At 37.3% G+C, this 20,272-nt stretch overlaps 2 protein-coding genes across 5 annotated transcripts; both read left to right on the top strand.

The window, feature by feature from the left end:
• Positions 1-345: 345 nt before the first annotated feature.
• On the top strand, positions 346-15,303 carry LOC306846239 (WW domain-containing adapter protein with coiled-coil-like). Of its 4 annotated transcripts, none has more exons than XM_079379464.1 (13): positions 346-628; positions 816-849; positions 1,517-1,709; positions 3,270-3,346; positions 8,085-8,200; positions 8,278-8,390; positions 8,505-8,741; positions 11,213-11,335; positions 11,641-11,786; positions 12,589-12,686; positions 13,069-13,237; positions 13,655-13,782; positions 13,870-15,303. In XM_079379464.1, exons 1-13 carry the CDS (start codon positions 588-590, stop codon positions 13,937-13,939), a joined length of 1,545 nt encoding a protein of 514 aa, XP_079235590.1. In that variant the 5' UTR covers positions 346-587; the 3' UTR covers positions 13,940-15,303. The 4 variants fall into 4 exon arrangements, with proteins under 4 accessions (XP_079235590.1, XP_079235592.1, XP_079235593.1 ...); XM_079379465.1 differs by having other exon boundaries at positions 401-738; XM_079379466.1 differs by lacking the exon at positions 11,213-11,335 and having other exon boundaries at positions 386-628.
• A 755-nt stretch (positions 15,304-16,058) lies between these two features.
• Positions 16,059-19,523, top strand: LOC306845988 (BMP and activin membrane-bound inhibitor homolog). The gene is made up of 3 exons (XM_079379023.1): positions 16,059-16,585; positions 17,096-17,377; positions 17,990-19,523. The coding sequence occupies exons 1-3, from the start codon at positions 16,510-16,512 to the stop codon at positions 18,403-18,405; spliced, it is 774 nt and encodes a 257-aa protein (XP_079235149.1). The 5' UTR covers positions 16,059-16,509; the 3' UTR covers positions 18,406-19,523.
• The last annotated feature ends 749 nt before the right edge of the window (positions 19,524-20,272 follow it).

Below are 20,272 nucleotides of genomic sequence, written 5' to 3'. Positions count from 1 at the left end.
TTCAGAGAAATATAATATCAAATGCGCCTTTACCCCTGTGCTCCTTTTTAGCCCTGTTGTTGTTAAATACATTTAAATAAATTTAATAAATGTCTTGCGTATACACTGAGTATATATATATATATATACTCTATTCTTACACTATTGAACTTTCTAGCCTATCTATGGAGAAACTGAGATAGCCTACACATAGATCTGCTGAAAGTTACTTAGTTTAGGATTTTCACTTCTTTAAATTAATTTAATATCTTGTAGCTTAATTTAAACAAGTTTTGCAAGCCTCAATTGCTACTGTCGCTCCGTGAGTAGCAAAGGAAAAAATGTGCACGAGCGCAGGTTGCAGTCGTCTGCTCGTGCACGTCGCGTGCTGCTGATCGCGAGCACTAGTCTCTGCTCGTGCACTCGCGGGGCGCAGTCGCGAGCAAAACGAAGCAATGGACCGTCAGCTCTTTCCCGAATAGCGAAGCAGCAGAGCTACTTTTACAGATATTGTAGTGTGTGTTTGTAGGCAGTACCACTAAAGAGAGCTGTAGTGCAGCAGAACTGCTTCAGTAGTAACACTTCACTTCCATATCATTGCAGCATTAATGGTAATGCATGCAACGAATCCATCCAGACTCAATGATGGGTAATCACACATTTACCTCCAGTTTACACCCTTCAGCTAATCGTTTAAAGCCTAAACTAAGTGCATATTATGTTCGAAGAAATTGTTTCAAAGTAGTTTTTCTTCTAATAGTGAGTTGTTTTCGTTTCTCTACGTTAGCATTGTAGCTGGCTAGCAGAGAGCGCGTTAACTTTTTTGTCTTTCACAGGTGCAATGATCGAAGAGATCCTCAAGCCTGCCAGGTACACAGAGAAGTATTTGATCGTTGAAAGTAGATACATATTTGGGAGAGAAGCCGAAATAGTTTCGAAATTGGATTAGCCGGCTTTAGCATAACACTAGTGCTCACAGGCCTAGTTCCTGTTTGCTAACGTTAAGCGAAACTGAAATACATTAAGTTACACGTCATACTTTGTAGTTAATGGAGGCCAATTATTTGTTTTTAGCTAATTGTTCTACAGTTTAACTAAAATACTAGCTTATACAGAGGTAACGTAATGGTGTGACTAGAGAGCTCACATATCAGCGTGCTAGCTTGTTTTGTTAGTTAGCTATCCTAATTACTGGATTCACAACAAATAGATAATGTAATAGCACATCGTTCACATTTACTGTTAGGTCTTATCAGATCTAGTATTACATTTTATAGCAAAGTGACTTGATGAGCTTAACAAACACCGACAAGTGTGCAAATCAACTAGTCCTGTCCTGTTTTAATAAACATCCTATTTGAGTTTTTTTTTCAAAGCACCAGGTGTGCTTTCATATCATTTGTAGTACAGTAACTTAGAAAATTACATTTAGTTATTTATTAATATTAAGTTGATCTGAGCCTGCTTTTCTCTGCAAGAATAAAAGTTCAAGCTCAGTGGTCTTTGCAGTCCTTCTCTCATGCATTGTATTTTGCAGTCTGTCAAATATCAGTCAAAGAGTCACTCGTCAAATGACCATCGCCATGACAAGATGCGAGATTCTTCAGACTCCACACCACCAACTAAAATGCTGCGGCGATCAGACAGTCCAGACAACAAGCACAGTGATGGAACAGGGCACAGCCAAACGAAAGCACTCCACGTTCACCGGACCCGTGAGAGGGACAGCGGTAAGAACATGAGTGAGGAGAGGTTCCACATGCATATGGTTAATGTTTTATGGTTGCATGATGTCCCTAATTCCTCAGAATAATCATTATTATAATAATATTTAAATACATTTATTTGTGGTTAAGCAGGACATTAGAATTAAGAGTCCACTGACCAGTTTTTTTTTTTGAGGCATCAATAACTGATATTGTTAGACTGTAATAATCAGCACCCACCGGCAGAAGCATTTCACAAGTTGGCACTTATATATTTTATACTTTTTTTTTTTTTTTTTTAACTATATTTAGTTTATGCTTTTGTTTAGGCATTATTAGTAACTCAAATTAGGTGGTAATAAATAATGTGAGAAGTCATCGCAGCACTGTTATTACAGTGTAGCTGTTATTAATTATATTGCAATGAACCTGCATTTCTGGTGATGCTAAAATTAGATTTGTCACAATCTACAACTGTAACAAGTGATTGAGTTTGATAGAACTGTTTGTATTGATGCTTTATGCATTTTTATGTTTAGTTGGTATGGCTTGGTTTACAGGTTTGTTTTAATATTGGTTTTATTTAATTTATTACTAGGGTTACATCAATATTAAAATAGCAACGTTCTGCCTGATTCCTGATGAGTGTTTTTGTTGAAATTAATATTATTATAATGTTAGTTAGTTGTATTCTAATGTGTTTGTCTAAATTAAAAATAGTAAAAACTAAAATTTATCATTTTAAATACAAGTCAATTTAGTTTTAGTTTTAGTAGTAGTATTATCTAAAGCAATATGTGAAATGGATATTAATTTAATTATATATTAAATCAGCTGATAACTGAGATAATACATTGTTTCATGAATCTCTAGTTTGACGTCCTGCATTTTAGAATTCTGTGTAATTAAAGTAAACACTCTTGAAAATCGACATGTTATCAACCAAAACACCATTTGGAAGTTGTAGGATTATATAATAGTCTAAAGGATTATACAATAAGGCTAAAATCCATCTATAATAAAACTGACTGACTATTGATAATAGTCTTTACATGTTTTTATGGAACAGAATTGCTAGATTTTAAATCAAGCAGCATTAAAACACAGGATCCTTTCCTGTGCTTCCTTCATGATTTCTTACTTCCTGTTATTACCACAGCCATGAGACTGCAGCAGGTGCACAGTATTATTTATCTTTTCATTTCAACTCATCAGAGGCCTCTTAGCATTGGTCTTTTCTCTGATAGGTTGTGTTGCACAAGTTTAGACCTTACTTTTAATTCAACGTTTTTCAATTCATTATTCAACATTTTCTCAACTGGAGAAAAATCTAAAAAACACGAGCCTAAAAAGTTGTATGTATGGTCACACAATTTGGACGTCAGTGGAAACTGCAGCTCATCCTGTTATGAGGCCATGTTTCCACCGCCCAGCCGCAGGACTGTCAGCTGAACCCTATATCTGTCCAGCGTGTTAAATGGAAGCCCAGAATATTGTCTTGTTTCATTGAATTATGTTCTGCAAAACTCATCAGGCTTTCACATGCTTGGTGGTTTGTTTCTGATCTTCTTAATTATATTTCAGGTGTCAGTTCTTCTCCACAAGAAAACTCCCATCATGCATCCAGTTCTCACCCTCATCCAAACAGAACTTCAGAGATGGTAAGTTGATTAATCAGTGGGTTGTCTGAAGAACTAGCATGTTTTAAGGAAGCCTGTGCAATAGATATTGGCAACATCTTGAGGTGTGTTATTCCCCGATAACAAACGTTGTGATTAGCAGCGCGGAATAACATGCCACTCTTCCAGGTATTGCAGACTCACTCTCATGATAGTTTTATTGTAAAAAAAAATGTTTGAGATTATAATATCTGACAGTGTAAGACTGTAGTGTCTTTGCAAGGCACATTCACATTACAGTACAGAATGGCTCTTTCAGCATTATCCTCAACATTGTATAGGGATTTGTTATATGTCATGGAACTGAAGAGAGGCTCTCGGGTGCACACGTGAACGTCACATCATTTCGCTTTTCCTTCACTTAAAGTCCTTAACTTAAAAAAATAGTCTATAGACTTTCATAGATAACCTAGGAAGTCAGGGAAGGTTTTGTTTATTTTTGTTTCATTGTAAGCTGCTCACACATTGGCAATAAAATTATATATAGCCCCCTTTAACATTTTAGTTAGAATTGTTGCTCTCCTGTTTTTTTTGTGCTCTATCAGTTTGACATGCTCATGCAAGTCTCGCTTTCTGTCATTATACAAAATAAAAAAAAAAAAGATGGAAATACTTTTGAACATTTACGTATGAAGAGTGCCATCTGAAATTTTCTTCTAAAATTAGCATTTTTCTCAGGCTCTAAAGTGTAGGCTCAGTAATTTCACTTTACTGGCAGTGAGCAGGTTCTTTTCAGTGCCATTAAAGTGAAATAACTCAACTGAAAACAAAATGCTTATTTTAGAAGAGAATTTCAGGTGGCACTTATTTACATCTGAACTCTTCATATATAGTTATAACTAGGGCTGGGCGATTAATCGAAAAGTAATCGAAATCGACTTTCAGAACCTATAATCGATCAAATTTTTCCAGGGCGATTATTTCGATTACTTTCCCTTTAAAACACTACCGCGTGTGGAGTCACGTGACCCCGCTCCCTTACATTATGTTATTCCGCCGACATGTCGAGCATGAAGAGCTTAATCACTGAGACAACTGAGCAACAAGAGCAGCTTGTACCAAAGAAAAACGCAGTCGCTGTCATTTGGACACATTTTGGCTTCAGTAAGGATGACATCGAACAAAATGAAGTCAGATGTAGACACTGTAGAAAAACAGTTTCGACGTCCAAAGCTAACACCACCAATTTGTTTCAACACTTGGAGCACAATCACGTTACTGAATATGAACAAGAGTTATTTTATTTAGAAGAGATACTGCTTATTTTCTACTTTTACTGAGAAAAACATTGAAAATAATTTATTTTGTTTCCAAAAGTGCAAGTTATTTATTTTTACTTTTTTTATAAGAACAAAGTGACTGTTCGTTTTAGGCAATGTGTGCTTTAATTTCAGTTGTTTAACATTGATGTTCAATAAATAATCATAGATAGTAGATAGTGTGTGTTTCCTTCAATTATTTTAAAATCAAGTAATGCACCCTTCATTCAAAAATCTCTCACTTGTAATATGTGAGCATATTTACTGTACAAAACTTGTCAGTGAACTATGAGGGCAAAAAAAAAAAAAATAATCGTTCATTAATCGTAATCGAGTTAAAATGTTCAATTAATCGAGATTTTGATTTTAGGCCAAATCGCCCAGCCCTAGTTATAACCATAGCAATCAAGTTATCTGCTCAGGATAACATGTATTAAAGGGGTCATATTATGCTCTTTTTTTCAGTCTGTAATGTTGCTGAAAAAGATGTGCAATGTACATTATAGTAAAATCAATAATCTGTGGGATATTATGAGATGAAACTTCAGACACATTGTAGGGACACCTGAGACTTGTATTACATCTTGTAAAAAGGGGTATAATAGGACCCCTTTAAATGCTTTAAATGGCAAATGTATCAAAGCACCTGACAGGAAAGCCAAGTTAAACTGTAGTTGGTGGTTATGAGTTTATTTGAAATGCTTAATAATATAAAGCATTCTCATATTTAGGATAACATGGGTTGTGCACTGTTTCTTCCGCAGCTTACTCCGCAGTCTTCAGCCATATATCAGATTAGTTTTATTTTTTGGAAACATGTTATTTATTACTATAAAGTGATGCGACTGGCTGATGTTTTCTTTGTACAGCGCATGTTGGTAACTTTCATTATCGATTATTACTAGGGATGGGTATCGTTAAGGTTTTAACGGTATTACTACTCTTACCGATACTGCTTATCGATCCGTTACTTTAACGGTATTCTTATCGGTACTTTTTGTTTTACTTTGTTTCTTTGTTCATATTCTTACAGTATCTTATCTTATGTATATAAAACACTAAAAATGCCTGCACTTCATCAATTTGTAAATGCACCAGTGTGCAGGTATTTTTAGTGTATTATATACATAAGATAAGATACAGTAACAACATGAACAAAGAAACAAAGTAAAACAAACTGACAAATACAATAAAACAAACACACAAGCGAAATGAAATAAACAGTGCTTTAATTTTTCCATGAAGGTCTACTAATATTAATGTTCAGGTAAGAAATAGTTACAAAAGTAATCAAATGTAAATGAGCACTGCATAGTTTTCACTGTATGTACTGATAGATTTATGTTTATTAAAGCTATAACGTTGTTCAGATTAAGAGCTGTGGGTGATTTTCTCTTTGCATTTTGTTCTTTGATTAACATTGATGGCTCAAGCTCCAGTCTGACACTTTAAGACAATATACTGACACGCAACGCATTTTTTGGCATATTTTTGTGTATTATTTCGACGCGCCCGAAGCTCAAAGTGTACTTTGCTTCTCCGTTTTGGAGCACGCCGCCGCGCAGGCGCACGCGCGCACACACATTTCAGCCTGGGGAAGAGCATCACTTGTGCAGATTGTACTTTCAACGTTTTACTATCAAATATGTCCTGCAATGTAGCAACAGTAAAGACGGCATTTTATAACAATCACTGATTGAGCTGATTCAGATGTTAAGTTTTGGTTCGGAGGAACGAATCCGCGCCGCTATGAAGGGAAGGGAGTTGTGCTAGAAGAAATGCGGCTATAATCCTTGGAAGCCAAAATCGAAAAAAAAAAAAAAATACTTAGCTTAATATAACAGCCACAGGCCTAAAGTGTGAGCAGATGTTTGAATAGTTGGTTCTCTCTTCTATCATAATTAAAATAAATTCTATCATAAATAACTCGCTACACTTGGCCGATCTCACGAACCAAACTCAATTTGATAACGTCAACGCGTGAGGACGCACATGATGCGTGGAGACATAAATGATTTGGTGCCGCTGTCATGTGTTTGCCGCTATGACGTTTCACTGTTTCTGTCACTGCAACTTGCCGATCAGGCGACTATACACACATACAGACAAATGAAATCGTCTGCCTAATGAAAAAAGTTATTTATAAAAATGTAGTTAATATTTGCATTTATGTTTTATTAATCACCCGTGAGTCGCGACCCACCGGCAAATAATTAGAATGCATTTTTTTATTACCCGACCCCCGGATTATATAACCGTGATCGAACTATTCCGTTTTGTTCTTTCAGTAGTTTAAATGTTTCTATTTCTTTTTTCCTCTTCAGTCTTATGTTGGACGGTATTAAACCTTCTGTCATCATTTACTCACCCTCAAGTAGTTCCAAACCTGTATGAATATCTTTGTTCTGCTGAACACAAAGGAAGAAATTCTGAAGAATGTGGGAAACAGAGCAGTTCTGGGGCACCATTGACTTCCATAGTATTTTTTTTTCCTACTATGGAAGTCAATGGTGCCCAAAAACAGCCTGGTTACAAACTTTCTTCAAAATATCTTCCTTTGGGTTCGGCAGAACAAAGAAATTCATACAGGTTTGGAACTACTTGAGGGTGAGTAAATGATGACAGAATTTTCATTTTTGGGTGAACTATCGCTTTAAATATTTCTATTTATTTTGTCCTCTCTCTAACATTGAACAATGTTAAATTAAACCAAATGAGTTGCATCAAAATACTCCAATTAGTTTTTAAATTATTTTTTTTCCTGCTCAGACTTGTATTGGACAATGTTTAAGTTACATTAGACTTCTCAATTTTAGGAGAGTAAATGTTTTTCTTACAGTTTACTATTGGATAATGTTTAAATAAACCTTGTGGGTTGCATCAGACTGCTCCATTTTGTTTCTATGTATTTTTGTCTTATATTAAGTATCCTGACATACATAATGTTATGCATAAACCCTATATTAAAGGCATTTTAAAATGTTCACTGTATAAGGAATATTTTTTTGTAAATATATGACATTATTACATATGTTATATAATGCTTGAAGCATCAGAATCGGCGTCGGTATCGGCCAATCGCCATGACAAGAAATCGGTACTCGATATCGGCTGCAAAAATCCATACCGGAGCATCCCTAGTTGCTGTGGTATACATTTTAGTTTCTTTTGAGAATTGCATCAATATATTTATTCACAGCAGAGCTCTGTAAATAAAATAAGGGATATTAAAAAAAATATTGCAAACAAATATTTCTCAACTTGATAAACAGTGAGATCCAACTGTAAGGTTGAATTGACTATACTGGGATATTTAAAGGACTGTTGCTAAAAAAAGAAAAGAAAAGAAAAACCACACTAATAAATCAAACTGACTCATCCCTATCCCTAATGTTCTCCCTAATGACAAATTTCCCTGCTCTCTCTTTCTTGATGTGCCTGCATATTTTTGTCTCTTCCAGCCCCGCGAGCCAGCAGATGATTGGTCAGAGCATATCAGTTCGTCTGGCAAGAAGTACTACTATAACTGTAGGACAGAGGTCTCTCAGTGGGAGAAACCTAAAGAATGGTTGGAGAGGTGAGTTGCTTTAGATCCCCTGTAACTGCCTCTCTTCTTCAAGCCATGCACTGACACCAGTCTTCCTGTCTGAACAGAGAACAAAGGCAGAGAGAAGGTGCCAAGACTGTGGTTAACAGCTTTCCCAAAGACAGAGACTACAGACAAGAGGCGATGCAGCCCAGTGCCACAAGTGCCCTCAGTAGTACAAGTAAGAAACTCATTTCTAAGTGGTATTACGTTGGTAGAAGTTCACTTTGCTGATGGTTTCAGTGGTTCTTAACACATTTGTCTTGTTTTTCCACAATCCCTTTCATTCTCCCAGAATCTACTTTAGCGGAGAAGCCATTATCAAACTCTGGTTATTCTCAGCCTTTGTCCATAAACCCCTCCAGCACGTCCAGCTCCTCCTCGTCCTCCACAGTGCCTGTGTCTCCTGCCCTGCAAGCTTCAACCTCCACTCTGCTTCAGGACCCAGCACTCCTCCGACAGCTGCTGCCTGCGCTCCAGGCCACCCTGCAGATGAACCACGGCAATGCAGACATGAGCAAAATTAATGAAGGTAATGGCTGCGCAGTGTTTCCCAGTGTTAGCATATTGTGAGACCACGGGGGTAGACCATGTAGTCGGTACTTTTAAAAGTTAAATGCATCAATCTGATGCACTTTAAGAGTTTAGAATTTAGAGCTCCAAACCATTTTCAGTGTCCAGATTGAATAATTTGAGTAAATTGCATTAATTTGGTCCTGGACTTGAAAGTGGATTTTTTGTTTTGTTTTTTTTAGTTGTAATTCATTATTCAAACAATTAGAATATATAGATTATAAGTCACTTGCAATGTACATTTGGGAATACAACATGTGCTTTTTATTTATTGTTATTTTCTATTCAGATGCATTCTCCTACAAAGTCACCCTAATCATTCTTGTCATCTTGCTCCTCTTAAAACAAATTTTCTTTGTGCATTTCTTTAAAGTCAAGAGATCAGATCTTGTTAGTTTTTCTCCAGTCTTGTAACTTTTCATGCTGCTTACACTGCCATTTTTCTGTTTAATTTCCTATTGATCACATGTGATTCAAGCATAAATTATACAGCGGTAGGGCTGGGTACAGATGTTTTTTCAAATTCAGTTCTTATTCACTAGCTTCCGGTTCCATTTAATTCATGTTTCAATTCAGTTTGTTGTTTTCCAATTTGGGTATATTAATGTGTGTATGATAAAAGATCAGTCTTGGGATTTTTAGAATCAGTATTTGCTCAAATGAAGACTGCAGTTTTAAAGGAAAATCAGTATTACTCTACCCTATTTAGTAGACAGCTGACAATCTGTTCTAGGGAGGAAGAGTAGAGTATGGTCTGCTCTTGATCAAAGATGCTCCCTAGATTAGTGTTCATCCAGCATTGTTTTTTCCCCTTTAAATTGCAGTTATCTTAGAGAACAGGGTGGCCGATATTAAGCAGGTACACACATCATGCTATTTAATTTAACAATATTAAAAACTAGGGGTGTAACGGAACGTGTACCAAACCGAAACAGCTCACGGGGGAAATTCCAAATGGAAGTGATCATCCCGATCTCCTTGGAGTGGGGACTTTGGAGTGAACAGGGCACGTGCGTGCCATTATGTAGTCGTTTGGAATGCATTTGGTAAAGGGAGAGACATAATTTCCTCATTATCTTCAGCTGGATGTTCCCGTGACAACACAGCACGGTGTGTGTCAGCAGATTCACAAACGGACACCGGCATAAAAAAATACACATTTTATATTTTAAAAAGTTTTATACATATTAGTTTTTATATATTATATATCAAAAAAACTTAAAAAAATGTTTTAAAATAAAAAAATGTGTGTTCATTTGCAACAGTTATGCTAACAACGCTTAAAATACATTTATGCTATGCTATTAAAACAGCGACATCTGCTGATGCACACCGTGCTGCGTTGTCACGGGAACATCCCAGCTGAAGATGATGAGCTGAAGAAATTACGTCTCCCTTTGCCAAGTGCATTTCAAATGACTACATAATGGCACGCACATGCCCTGTTCACTCCAAAGTCCCCACTCCAAGGGGATAGGGATGATCACTTCCATTTGGAATTTGCCATGTGAACCGTTTCGTTTTTTTTTCCGTATTTACAGAATTATTAATAAATAATCTGAAAATGTATTATATTTAATTACAAATTCTGTAAAATCATCAGACTTATACTTTAGAAAAAAAAACCTTGATTCTGTAATTCTGTAACAGTTTTTTCCCCCACAAAGAAATTGTTCAAATACATAAGTGAAGTGACATTCAGCCAAGTATGGTGACCCATACTCGGAATTCGTGCTCTGCATTTAACCCATCCAACGTGCACACACACAGCAGTGAACACACACACCGTGAACACACACCCGGAGCAGTGGGCAGCCATTTTATGCTGCAGCGCCCGGGGAGCAGCTGGGGGTTCGGTGCCTTGCTCAAGGGCACCTCAGTCGTGGTATTGAGGGTGGAGAGAGTGCTGGACATTCACTCCCCCCACCTACAATCCCTGCCGGCTGGAGACTCGAACCCGTAACCTTTGGATTACGAGTCCGACTCTAACCATTAGGCCACGACTTCCACGATAAATGGCCACGATAAATGCACCACTTCAGACACATCGGCCAAACAGAAAAACCATTGGCCTATGCTCATATCCATCTACCTGTATGTATTGTGTTAGAATGCATTCCAAAATGACAATGTCAATCAACCTGAGTTTTGTGTTCTTTAAAAGCAAATAATAAAAATCTATACAAATGCATCTACCTGTAGCTACAAATACAATTAGGCCTCCATCCAGGTAGCAAAAATGTGCTCTAACTGTTTTGCCACGTTGACAACTGCTTTTTGCAAAATGTGACATCTTCTCTCCACATGGTGAAAATACCATAAGCCGACAAGGTTTGATGTTCTCTAATAGAGCCTTTTTCAATTTGCTTTCAGTGTGTAGGACTGCTTTGACTGTATGTGTGTCTTTTTCTGTCTTTGTCTTCCTCCAAGTCCTCACAGCCGCTGTCACACAAGCTTCCTTACAGTCTATGCTTCATAAGCTTCTCACTGCCGGACCGTCCGCTTTCAACGTCACTACTCTGCTTTCCCAAGTTGCTCAGCTTTCCACACAAGGTACGGCTGCAGTCCCAGTCACTTCACACCTCTCCTAACTGATGTTGTGCTGCGAAAAAACTAATCCACATTTTGTAAAGGAACTATGTGATCATATATTGCAAATACTTTGTTAGACTAATGTTTCTTGTAACTGTTCATACACACCTAAGACTATGGACACAAACATCTTGACTAATTCTTAATAGGTTAAGCAACATCTTTACAGGAAAACTCAGACTTTGTGAAGTTTTTGGTATATTGTTATAAATAAATGTATTTACCAGATTCTATATCTTTTCTATAACTCTGTTTCTTATAAACAGCTCAACAGTCTGGTCAGTCACCCATGTCATTAGCATCAGACGCCTCTTCACCGAGGTCATACGTGTCTCCCAGAGTCAGCACACCTCAGACCAATGCTGTCTCTAAACCCCTGCTCAGCTCTGCATCCCTTTCTTCGCAACCAAAGGTCAGTACCAACTAGTGGTTTGTCTTTTCCTAAACTTTTCTGTTATGGTGGCCTCAAAGTGTTTGGACATGTCATTGCATTAGACAACAAAATATCAATTCATGTGACGTATGTAAACAGATGATGCTACAGCTGGAACTGACTTGTTTTCTTTTCATAGTTACTTTCAACCAGCTGGTCCCAAAGTAATTTGATAAAAAAAAGCTTGTTCTTTAGTAAAAATCTGTTCACATCAAGGCTAGAATCACTATATGACTTCTAAAATCTAAACAAATTTCAAAACACTAAGCATCAACTTTATAAAAGGTTACAACAAGCACAACAAACTCACAAAGTGACATGCACATTGTATCTAGGAGACACATAACCAAAGAAAATAAATATTCTAAAATCAGCTGAAAATATCAAACATGTTTTGATGTAATTATAGTCTGAAGCTAATCTGTAAACACAACTACCCAAAATATGTGGACTGGCTCTGACTTTCAATAAGTAGACTCTGCTTGTAGTGCAAACAGAATTGAATAAATTCCTGGGTTTTTATAATGGATTTGTGTAGATTAAGATTAAAATTTTGGTCTTTTAGAAAAAGGGCTTAAAAGTTCAAGAAACACCTATGGTACAGTATATATGTTATGTTGGTTTGATATTTAGTTGCAATAATATTCACACATTTAAGTGTGGCTCAAGTGTCTAGATACTTTTTGGGACTACTGTTTAGGTTTTTCATCCCAACACATTTGAGAAAGTTGTACTGCTGACCATTTCTGGTCATATTCAAGCTGTTCTTCTTCAATTTCAGGTTAGTGCGTCAATTCAAAGACAAGGATCAGCTTCCCAGCAGTCTGTCAGCTCTGACAAACCTCTGGAATTCAGTGATCCCCGTCTTCACAGGCAAATGTACGGATCTCTCAGACCTTGCTTATCTTTTGCCTTTTGGTAATGTTGAAGCAGCCTATCACATGTTGTCCTACAGCACCATCTACTTGTTCAGTGTTGAAATGCAACCAAACACATTTTGGAGAAGGCTGATAATCAATTTTGGTTTATTTTTTTTATGAATGAGGGTGAGTATATGGTTACAGAAATTGCATTGTAGGGTAGACTTTCGCTTTAATACATGTTTATTATTATAAGCATACACTTGTTGTTAGTATTATTATTAGTAGTAGTAGTATACCAAACGTATCTGTTTAAATGGCTCCAATTTTAAAATTCTATTTATTTATGCATTTATTTATTTTTAATCATTAATGGATGTTTTTTTTTTATATATATATAGCAGTCAAGAGGGCTTGTCAGGCTCTAATGGCAGTGCGGGCATCAGCGTTCCCGCCGTAGGCAGCACCTCTCGAACCCAAAGCACTTTCACTCCTTCTCTAGCATTGCACTTTGATGAAAATCTCATCAAGCATGTTCAAGGCTGGCCTGCAGAACATGTGGAGAAGCAGGTATGAGCATGCCTTTGTCTCAGATGTACATTGATCTTCTAGGGCCAGTTGTTCAAAAGTAATCTGATCGGATGTCGACTATCGGATTGGATCAAACAGAAGGGTGGATTTCAGGAACAAAAATGTAATAAAATATAAAACTTTAAAACTGGTCCTAATTTTACAAATTCCAATCCAGATTTGGGAATCTGAAAAAGTGTGTATTTGGATGATTGTGGTCAATACAATTTTGCTTTTAAAAACCAGCAGAAAAGTAAGATGGATTACCTGATCCTGGATAGCAAAACATGGGATTTCCAAATCCGGATCATTCTGATCCAGATTAAGTTTTTTGAACAACTGGCCCCTAAAGAGCAAACATCTGTTCTCCAACTACTGAATTTCCCTTTGTCTTCATCTTAAATTCCTATCACCCAGGTGTCACGGTTACGTGAGGATATCCACAACATGGGAACCCTCTACATGTCAGAGATCTGCACCGAACTTAAGAACCTTCGCTCTTTAGTGCGAGTATGTGAAATCCAGGCCACATTGAGAGAGCAAAGGTCTGTAACCCCGATTTAAATTGAATGATCAAATATACGTAATGAAATGACTTTTTATGAATCTCTTTTTTTTTTCTTTTCACACAGGGTTCTGTTTTTGAGACAGCAGATCAAAGAACTTGACAAACTGAAAAATCAGAATTCCTTCATGGTTTGAGAGATGGCTGTGGAGCTCATGGCAGTCTCTTTCTAAACATGTCCAGCCCTTGGTTGTTTGGACCCCTGCTCTCAGCCCGAGCTCTCAGATTCGCAGTCGAACTGTAGGCTGCAATGCCTGAAATGGGTTCAGAGAGAAAGGAAGCTTACAAAAGTGCTTATCAAGGCAACACAAGGCCCTGAGATTGTAGATTAATTTCCCAGTCCTTTGGCGTACATTGCTTCTCTATTCTCAGATCCACAGGTCATTAGAGAGAGATATTTAGAGGGCGCTCTCCAACTCAGACTAGCCTTTGAATAATCGTGCAGTCGTTTTTCAGGGTTATGCCTGTGTTAACGGATCATAAAGTTCACTGTCACACTGGAGACCTAATATCCCCTTATTCTCCAGTGACTGACAGTGATTATGAATGTTGTCAGAAGAGCTATGTGCACAAGGTTGCTTCCAGCTGCACTGGCATTTATCAAAGTGACCAACTAAAATAAACCCAATATACTTCTGAGTGCTCATTCTCAAAAGTTAGGCACGACTGGCTGATTCTCTACCCCGCAGAAGGATTACATGGGACACAAAAGTGATCTTCCTTAATTCACTGCAAAAAAACAAATGGGTGCTAAAGATTTCTGAATTGGTGACGTGGCACTTACAAGCTTTTGCTGAAGCGGTAGACACACATTTTCTGAGTTTCTGGTCCTGATGTAGGGGGTTGTCACTATCTGCCTTCAATGCTCCTTGTTCTTTGCAGTGCTGTTACACCTCTAACAGAGATTACTTTTCATGCTGCACCCCAGCACTGTTTTTTTTTTTTTTTTTGTATTAATGTTGTTTTGATTTGTATTTGCTCAGTTGTTCTTTACTCATAGAATTGAGTTTATTCATTCCCATATTGCCTGAATTAGGAGAATGCAATGAGAGAACTCCATATTTCATACAGCTGTGGTTGCACATCCTAAATGCATCCTTCATGGACAAAAGAGGACCACGAGGACTGTCCAAGCCGACCTATTGAGGGAAGAGTATGGAGACGTACAGGATCAGATCAAGTTTTTCCTCATCTTTTACCTAAAATATCAACCAGTCTATAGAGAAAAAAAAAAATGAAGCATTTAGTCAACTTGTCAGTTTGTATTTGACAAGGATGTGAAAAAGGCAAAACTGGTGATTCCTCTTTGATGTTTGCAATGTCATTCATAGTTTTGCTCCATTGTTCTTTCTGTCTTCACTGCCCTCTGATGCAGGGTTTGAACTTAGACCAATTTTAACGCGATAGGCTGTAAATGGAGTACACTTTCAGAATAGAGATGGGTATGTTGCTTTGTATATGGTTTCTAAAAGCTACAGGAAATAAACAATTACCACATTATATGTTTTGGTACGTTTGCTTTTGTGTATCGGTTGGTTTAAGACGGTCGCATGCAGTCATGAACTAAAAGAACTCAAGCATGCTTAAATGTTTTTCCATGTTAGTTTTCCTGTGGAATGTTTCACATGCACTGGCCATTTCAGTGTTTCAGAAGGATTAATAGCTAGGATTATTAACAATCTACTTATCTGTTTTGTGAGTAGTAATGTGAGTATGTTATGTTCGATGTATTATATACATGCAGTATCTTTACTTAGTTGCAGAATCTGCTAAATTTAGCAAGAAGGTTAAAATATTTTAGTACTGCACTGAATAAGCGGTTTCACTAAACGGATGCTGGCAAATGGTCCACAAGCCAAAATTAAAGCTGAATTTAAAATAAAAATAATGATTATAAATGACATTCAAAATATTATGTAAGCTTGATTCTTAATGTGATTTTTGTTTTGTGATGGATTGTTAATGGGTCTCTTGTTTGTCTCACTGTTCTCAAGAACAATCATCCAGGTCCTGGGTTTACAACATCATCTGCATATTTGAACCCTTACAACAGCGACTTGATGATTTTGAGATTCAACTTTTTATTCTGAAGGCAGTTGTCTTTTTCAGTCTGGTTTCCATTAGATAAAGATAACATATGAAAATATTAAACCAGTGGCAATTGGTATTTTTGCACACAGAGGTCACTGTAGGTTACAAATCGAGCCATGCTTTTTCTGCAGAACGAGGGTTAAGCTGTATTAGCTGTGCATGGGCACATGGGGAGGCAACAGTCCCAGCTCACGCCTGTGAATGAACCGTCCCAGCAGCTCGATGACTCTTATAGGAGGAGCTGCTCTCATTCTCAAGTCTTCAACATTTAAGAGCACTCAAGCGGAGTAGGCTATATACAGGAGATTATCCTTTTTAATAGTTGCGAACTCTGCGAAACTCGCGTTCGAATTAAAACAAAAAATGGATTATGTCTAACATGGGTTTTTAAATTGTATTCAAACAACTCGAAGTCGGCTTTTCTGCGCACAGATGATTTTATCTGGAAGTCTTGAAGAGCAGCGAGGACTAAACCACGATGTGATCATTTCTATCCAAAAATGTAACGAAAAGTTAACGAAGCAAGTTGGAACACATTGTGGACACTGATACAGTGTTTCTGGCTATAAAGTCCGTATCGATGCGAATCTGAAAGGCAAAGAAAGTGTTTTGTCCAATGCAGCGGAACAGCAGTCTCGTTTCCATCTGGCTTCAGCTCGAGCTGTGCGCGATGGCTCTTCTCCTCACTAAAGGTGAGTGAATACAGTTTATATGGTCAGAAGAATCTCCAGATTGATATATTAATGATTCAGTGGAACTGCAATTAATTGCATTTGTAATAAAACCAACGTAGTGTGTTTACAGCTACAATAAATAGGTGTGTTAATAATAGCATATTATCACGCAGTAATAACAATGTAACATGAACGCTAATGCATAGTGCGACCGGTTTTTTGAACACTAATTAGCTATTATTTATTTGTATCACTTATTAGCACTTTTCTGGGTGTGCATAAGCACAAATATCAATACTAAAAGTTGTATTGTTCTGTCAGAGCAATTATCCGGAGCAGCATCTACAAGAACCAAAAGCCAAATTCCAACATGAGATCATATGACCTTTTTTTTTTTTTTTTAAATACATTTGGGAATTAGGTTTTAAACAGGTTTTAAGTTCGAAAATGAATTTCTCTTTTTAAGTTTTCAGTTGGAGTGAAGTTTATTCCTTTAAAATATGATTAATTTCTCTTTTATTGTAACAGGAGAAATAAGGTGTTACTGCGATGCCCCCCACTGTGTGGCCACCGGTTACATGTGCAAATCAGAGCTGAATGCCTGCTTCACCCGCACCTTAGACCCTCAAAGCACCAAGTCTCCTTTATCTCATGGATGTTACGACCCTCTGTTGAACTCTGGAAAAACTTGCCATCCAGAGTCAGCCTATGACACCATTCATGGATCTGCCACACTTCAGTGTTGCCATGAGGATATGTGCAATTACAGAGGCCTGCAAGATGTCACATACAAAGGAAGTGAAATTCATGGTATGAGAAGGAGTTTTCTTTAGTTATTGCTAGTGTTAGATAAATCAGACAATTTTTGATTTCAGTCATTAACTGGCCATCTACCTATTGAATTCTAACAAGCTACCAATTTATCAATTTTATCAATGAGTAGTTCAAATATTTTCAAAACTTTTGGGAAATTTTGACATATATATCTAAACCGTTTGCTTGCACGTGATGTGAAAGGAAACATTGTTTAAGAAAAGTTTAAAGAAAAGAGAGAAGTTGAGAAGTTAATTTTCAGAATTTCAGTTTGAATTTCAATTGGTGTTTTGGGCACATGGGGAGGCAAGATCTGAAATGGAGCTTAATCATCAAATGTACCATATTTAGGTAAAACGTCCCCGATTGGCTGATGGTTGTGAAACAGAGTATATTTCATTTAAATGAGTAGTTGTTACAAATCTGTATGACTATTTGAGAAAAATAATTTTTGTCTAATGTTGTTCTAGACCCCACTGACTTTTATTGTATTGACAAAAACAGTTTGTTTACCACAGAATATCATACAGTTTAAAAGAGTGTATGTCAATGTTTTTCTTCAATTGCTTCATAAAAACATGGTCCTAAACATTGTCTGTTCTTATTCAGACAAACGGCGACATCAAACCGAAGGCAGCCGTCACGTGATTGCACGACTACAGGAAATTCCTTCCTCCAAGGAGGTATGGTTCCGTGCTGCGGTCATCACCGTACCCATTGCCGGCGGCCTCATCTTGGTCCTCCTCATCATGCTGGCCCTGCATATGCTTCGCAGTGAAAACCGCAAACTCCGACAACAACGGAGAGAAATGCTATCTCGCCTTCATTACAGCTTTCATGGCCAACACCTCACCAAGGGTCATGTGGCCAAACTGGACTTAGAGTGCATGGTTCCAGTAGGAGGCCATGAGAACTGCTGCCTGACCTGTGACAAGATTCAGCAGTCCGACCTTAGCAGCCAAAGACTTCTTTCATTGGTCAGCTGGGGCAAGTACAGTGGCCGAGGCAAGCTGGAGTTTGTGTGATGGCTAAAGAATTTGCTTTCCTCCGTGGGACTTGTTTGACTAAAACTTGTGTTTTATTTCATCCCTTCTAAAGGAGGTACTGCAAACAAGAACACTTGAAAGCTCTAACCATATGGTTGTTGCTCTAGAAGCACTTTACTTGAATTAGAGACTTGAGGAGAAGACTGCTTGTATTATAGGCTGCGACGAGGAGCATAAATACACAAAAAATGTTTTTGGTTTTATCATTTGCACTTTTTGTATAAAGAATCTATGGTTGATTTGCTTTAATAGTGGAGTAAAACCAGTGTATCAACACTTGTAAAAAATTGTAGGGGTACAACATCTTGTCACTGGGGCAGTACCCTTAAAGGGACATCTTTGTACCTTGTTTACCCCTAATAGTTTCGTAAAGGTACCTTAAGGGTGCATGTTATTATTCTAAGGTATTAATATACACTTTTTAGGGGTAGATAAGGTCTTGGTGACATGCTGTTGTATCAGTTTTTGCTATTTTGTTTCCACAATGAATGATGGCCGCTACTGTGTGACTCTAACTGTTAAAGGGATAGTTCACCCAAAAAATTAAATTTCTGTCATTATTTTCTCAAACTCAAACATGGATTTTCAGCTGTTTTTGTTCATTAAAATGGACATAAGTTGGGGCAAAAATGTAATCCAACCATTCAAGTAATCCATATCCATAACTCCAGTCATTTCATTTATTTTCGGAAGCAATATGTTCACTTAGAACAATGAACAAGCCAAAAATGTAAAATGTTTTCATTTATAAATCAAATCATTGATAAACTTGTGTATACAAAGCCCAAATCAAATATGGTGATGTGCCAAAAACATCAAACCTTATTGGTGCACGTGTCATGATGTAAAGGAGGTTAAATGTTTTGGACTTTCATTGTGTGGGCAAAAACTTACACCTGAAATATTCTTCAAACTAATTAATTTGTGCTCTGCAGAAGAAAAAAATAAATAGATTGAAATGTTATGAGGGCGAGTAAACCAAATTTTTAGCTTTTTGATGAACAATCCCTTTAACATTCACCAATCACCTCTGGCCTGCTTGTAGATTGTTCTCAATGTAAAGATGTTTCACTATAAATATTACATGTTCAACAAGGAATCTGTTTGGTATTTCGTATCTTTATTGTTTCTTGTCCGATGAGATCGCATTGGGTGTGTGAAGCTGAAAAGCACTAAAAGTACTCAGTGTTGTGTATGATATTGACAAGCTCATTATACCCGTAGGGAGAAGTCTTGGCTAATGCTTCAGTATGTCAACACGTGCACAGTTGCAACCGCTTGACTGAGGCATTGGAATCATTAGCAGCAGCATAAGGGCATGCAAGTGTAGTGTGGTAGCTATTACAATCATGTCTTGTTTTACAGTAGCACTACACGTCTGACTGACTCATTTCCCAGGCCACAATCACTCAGACTCAAACTCTTTCACTCGGCTTCTTTGGAAAGAATTTAGATCCTCTGTGTAAACTTACCCTCTCACACTACTTATTGTTAATTCCACTGGAGCGAAGGTGCACTTGACACTGGTTTCCAGTGTAAAATAGATTTTATGTTGGTCTCTTTGGCTCCTTTATTTTGCATTGTGAATAGGTAGTGCAGTGGGTCATAAAATCCTTTTACAAATAATCCCTTGTGACAGCACAGCATGTTTCTTTACTCATTTTATTATTAATATTATTATTATTTTTGCAGAAAATGCACTCAATGCACTTAACGTTTACTGTCATTTTAGTCCATTCAGTGTCTTAATAGTGTATTTTATATGCTTCCTCAAAAATTTGTCCCTATTCACTTTCCAAGTCATTGTGGCACTGCACACTCGGCCTCTGGCTCATTGCACAAAAAG

Source organism: Barbus barbus (assembly GCF_936440315.1).
Source record: "Barbus barbus genome assembly, chromosome: 26".
In the NCBI taxonomy this organism is placed as follows: Eukaryota; Metazoa; Chordata; class Actinopteri; order Cypriniformes; family Cyprinidae; genus Barbus; species Barbus barbus.
This window is presented reverse-complemented; position numbering and strand designations above follow the sequence as displayed.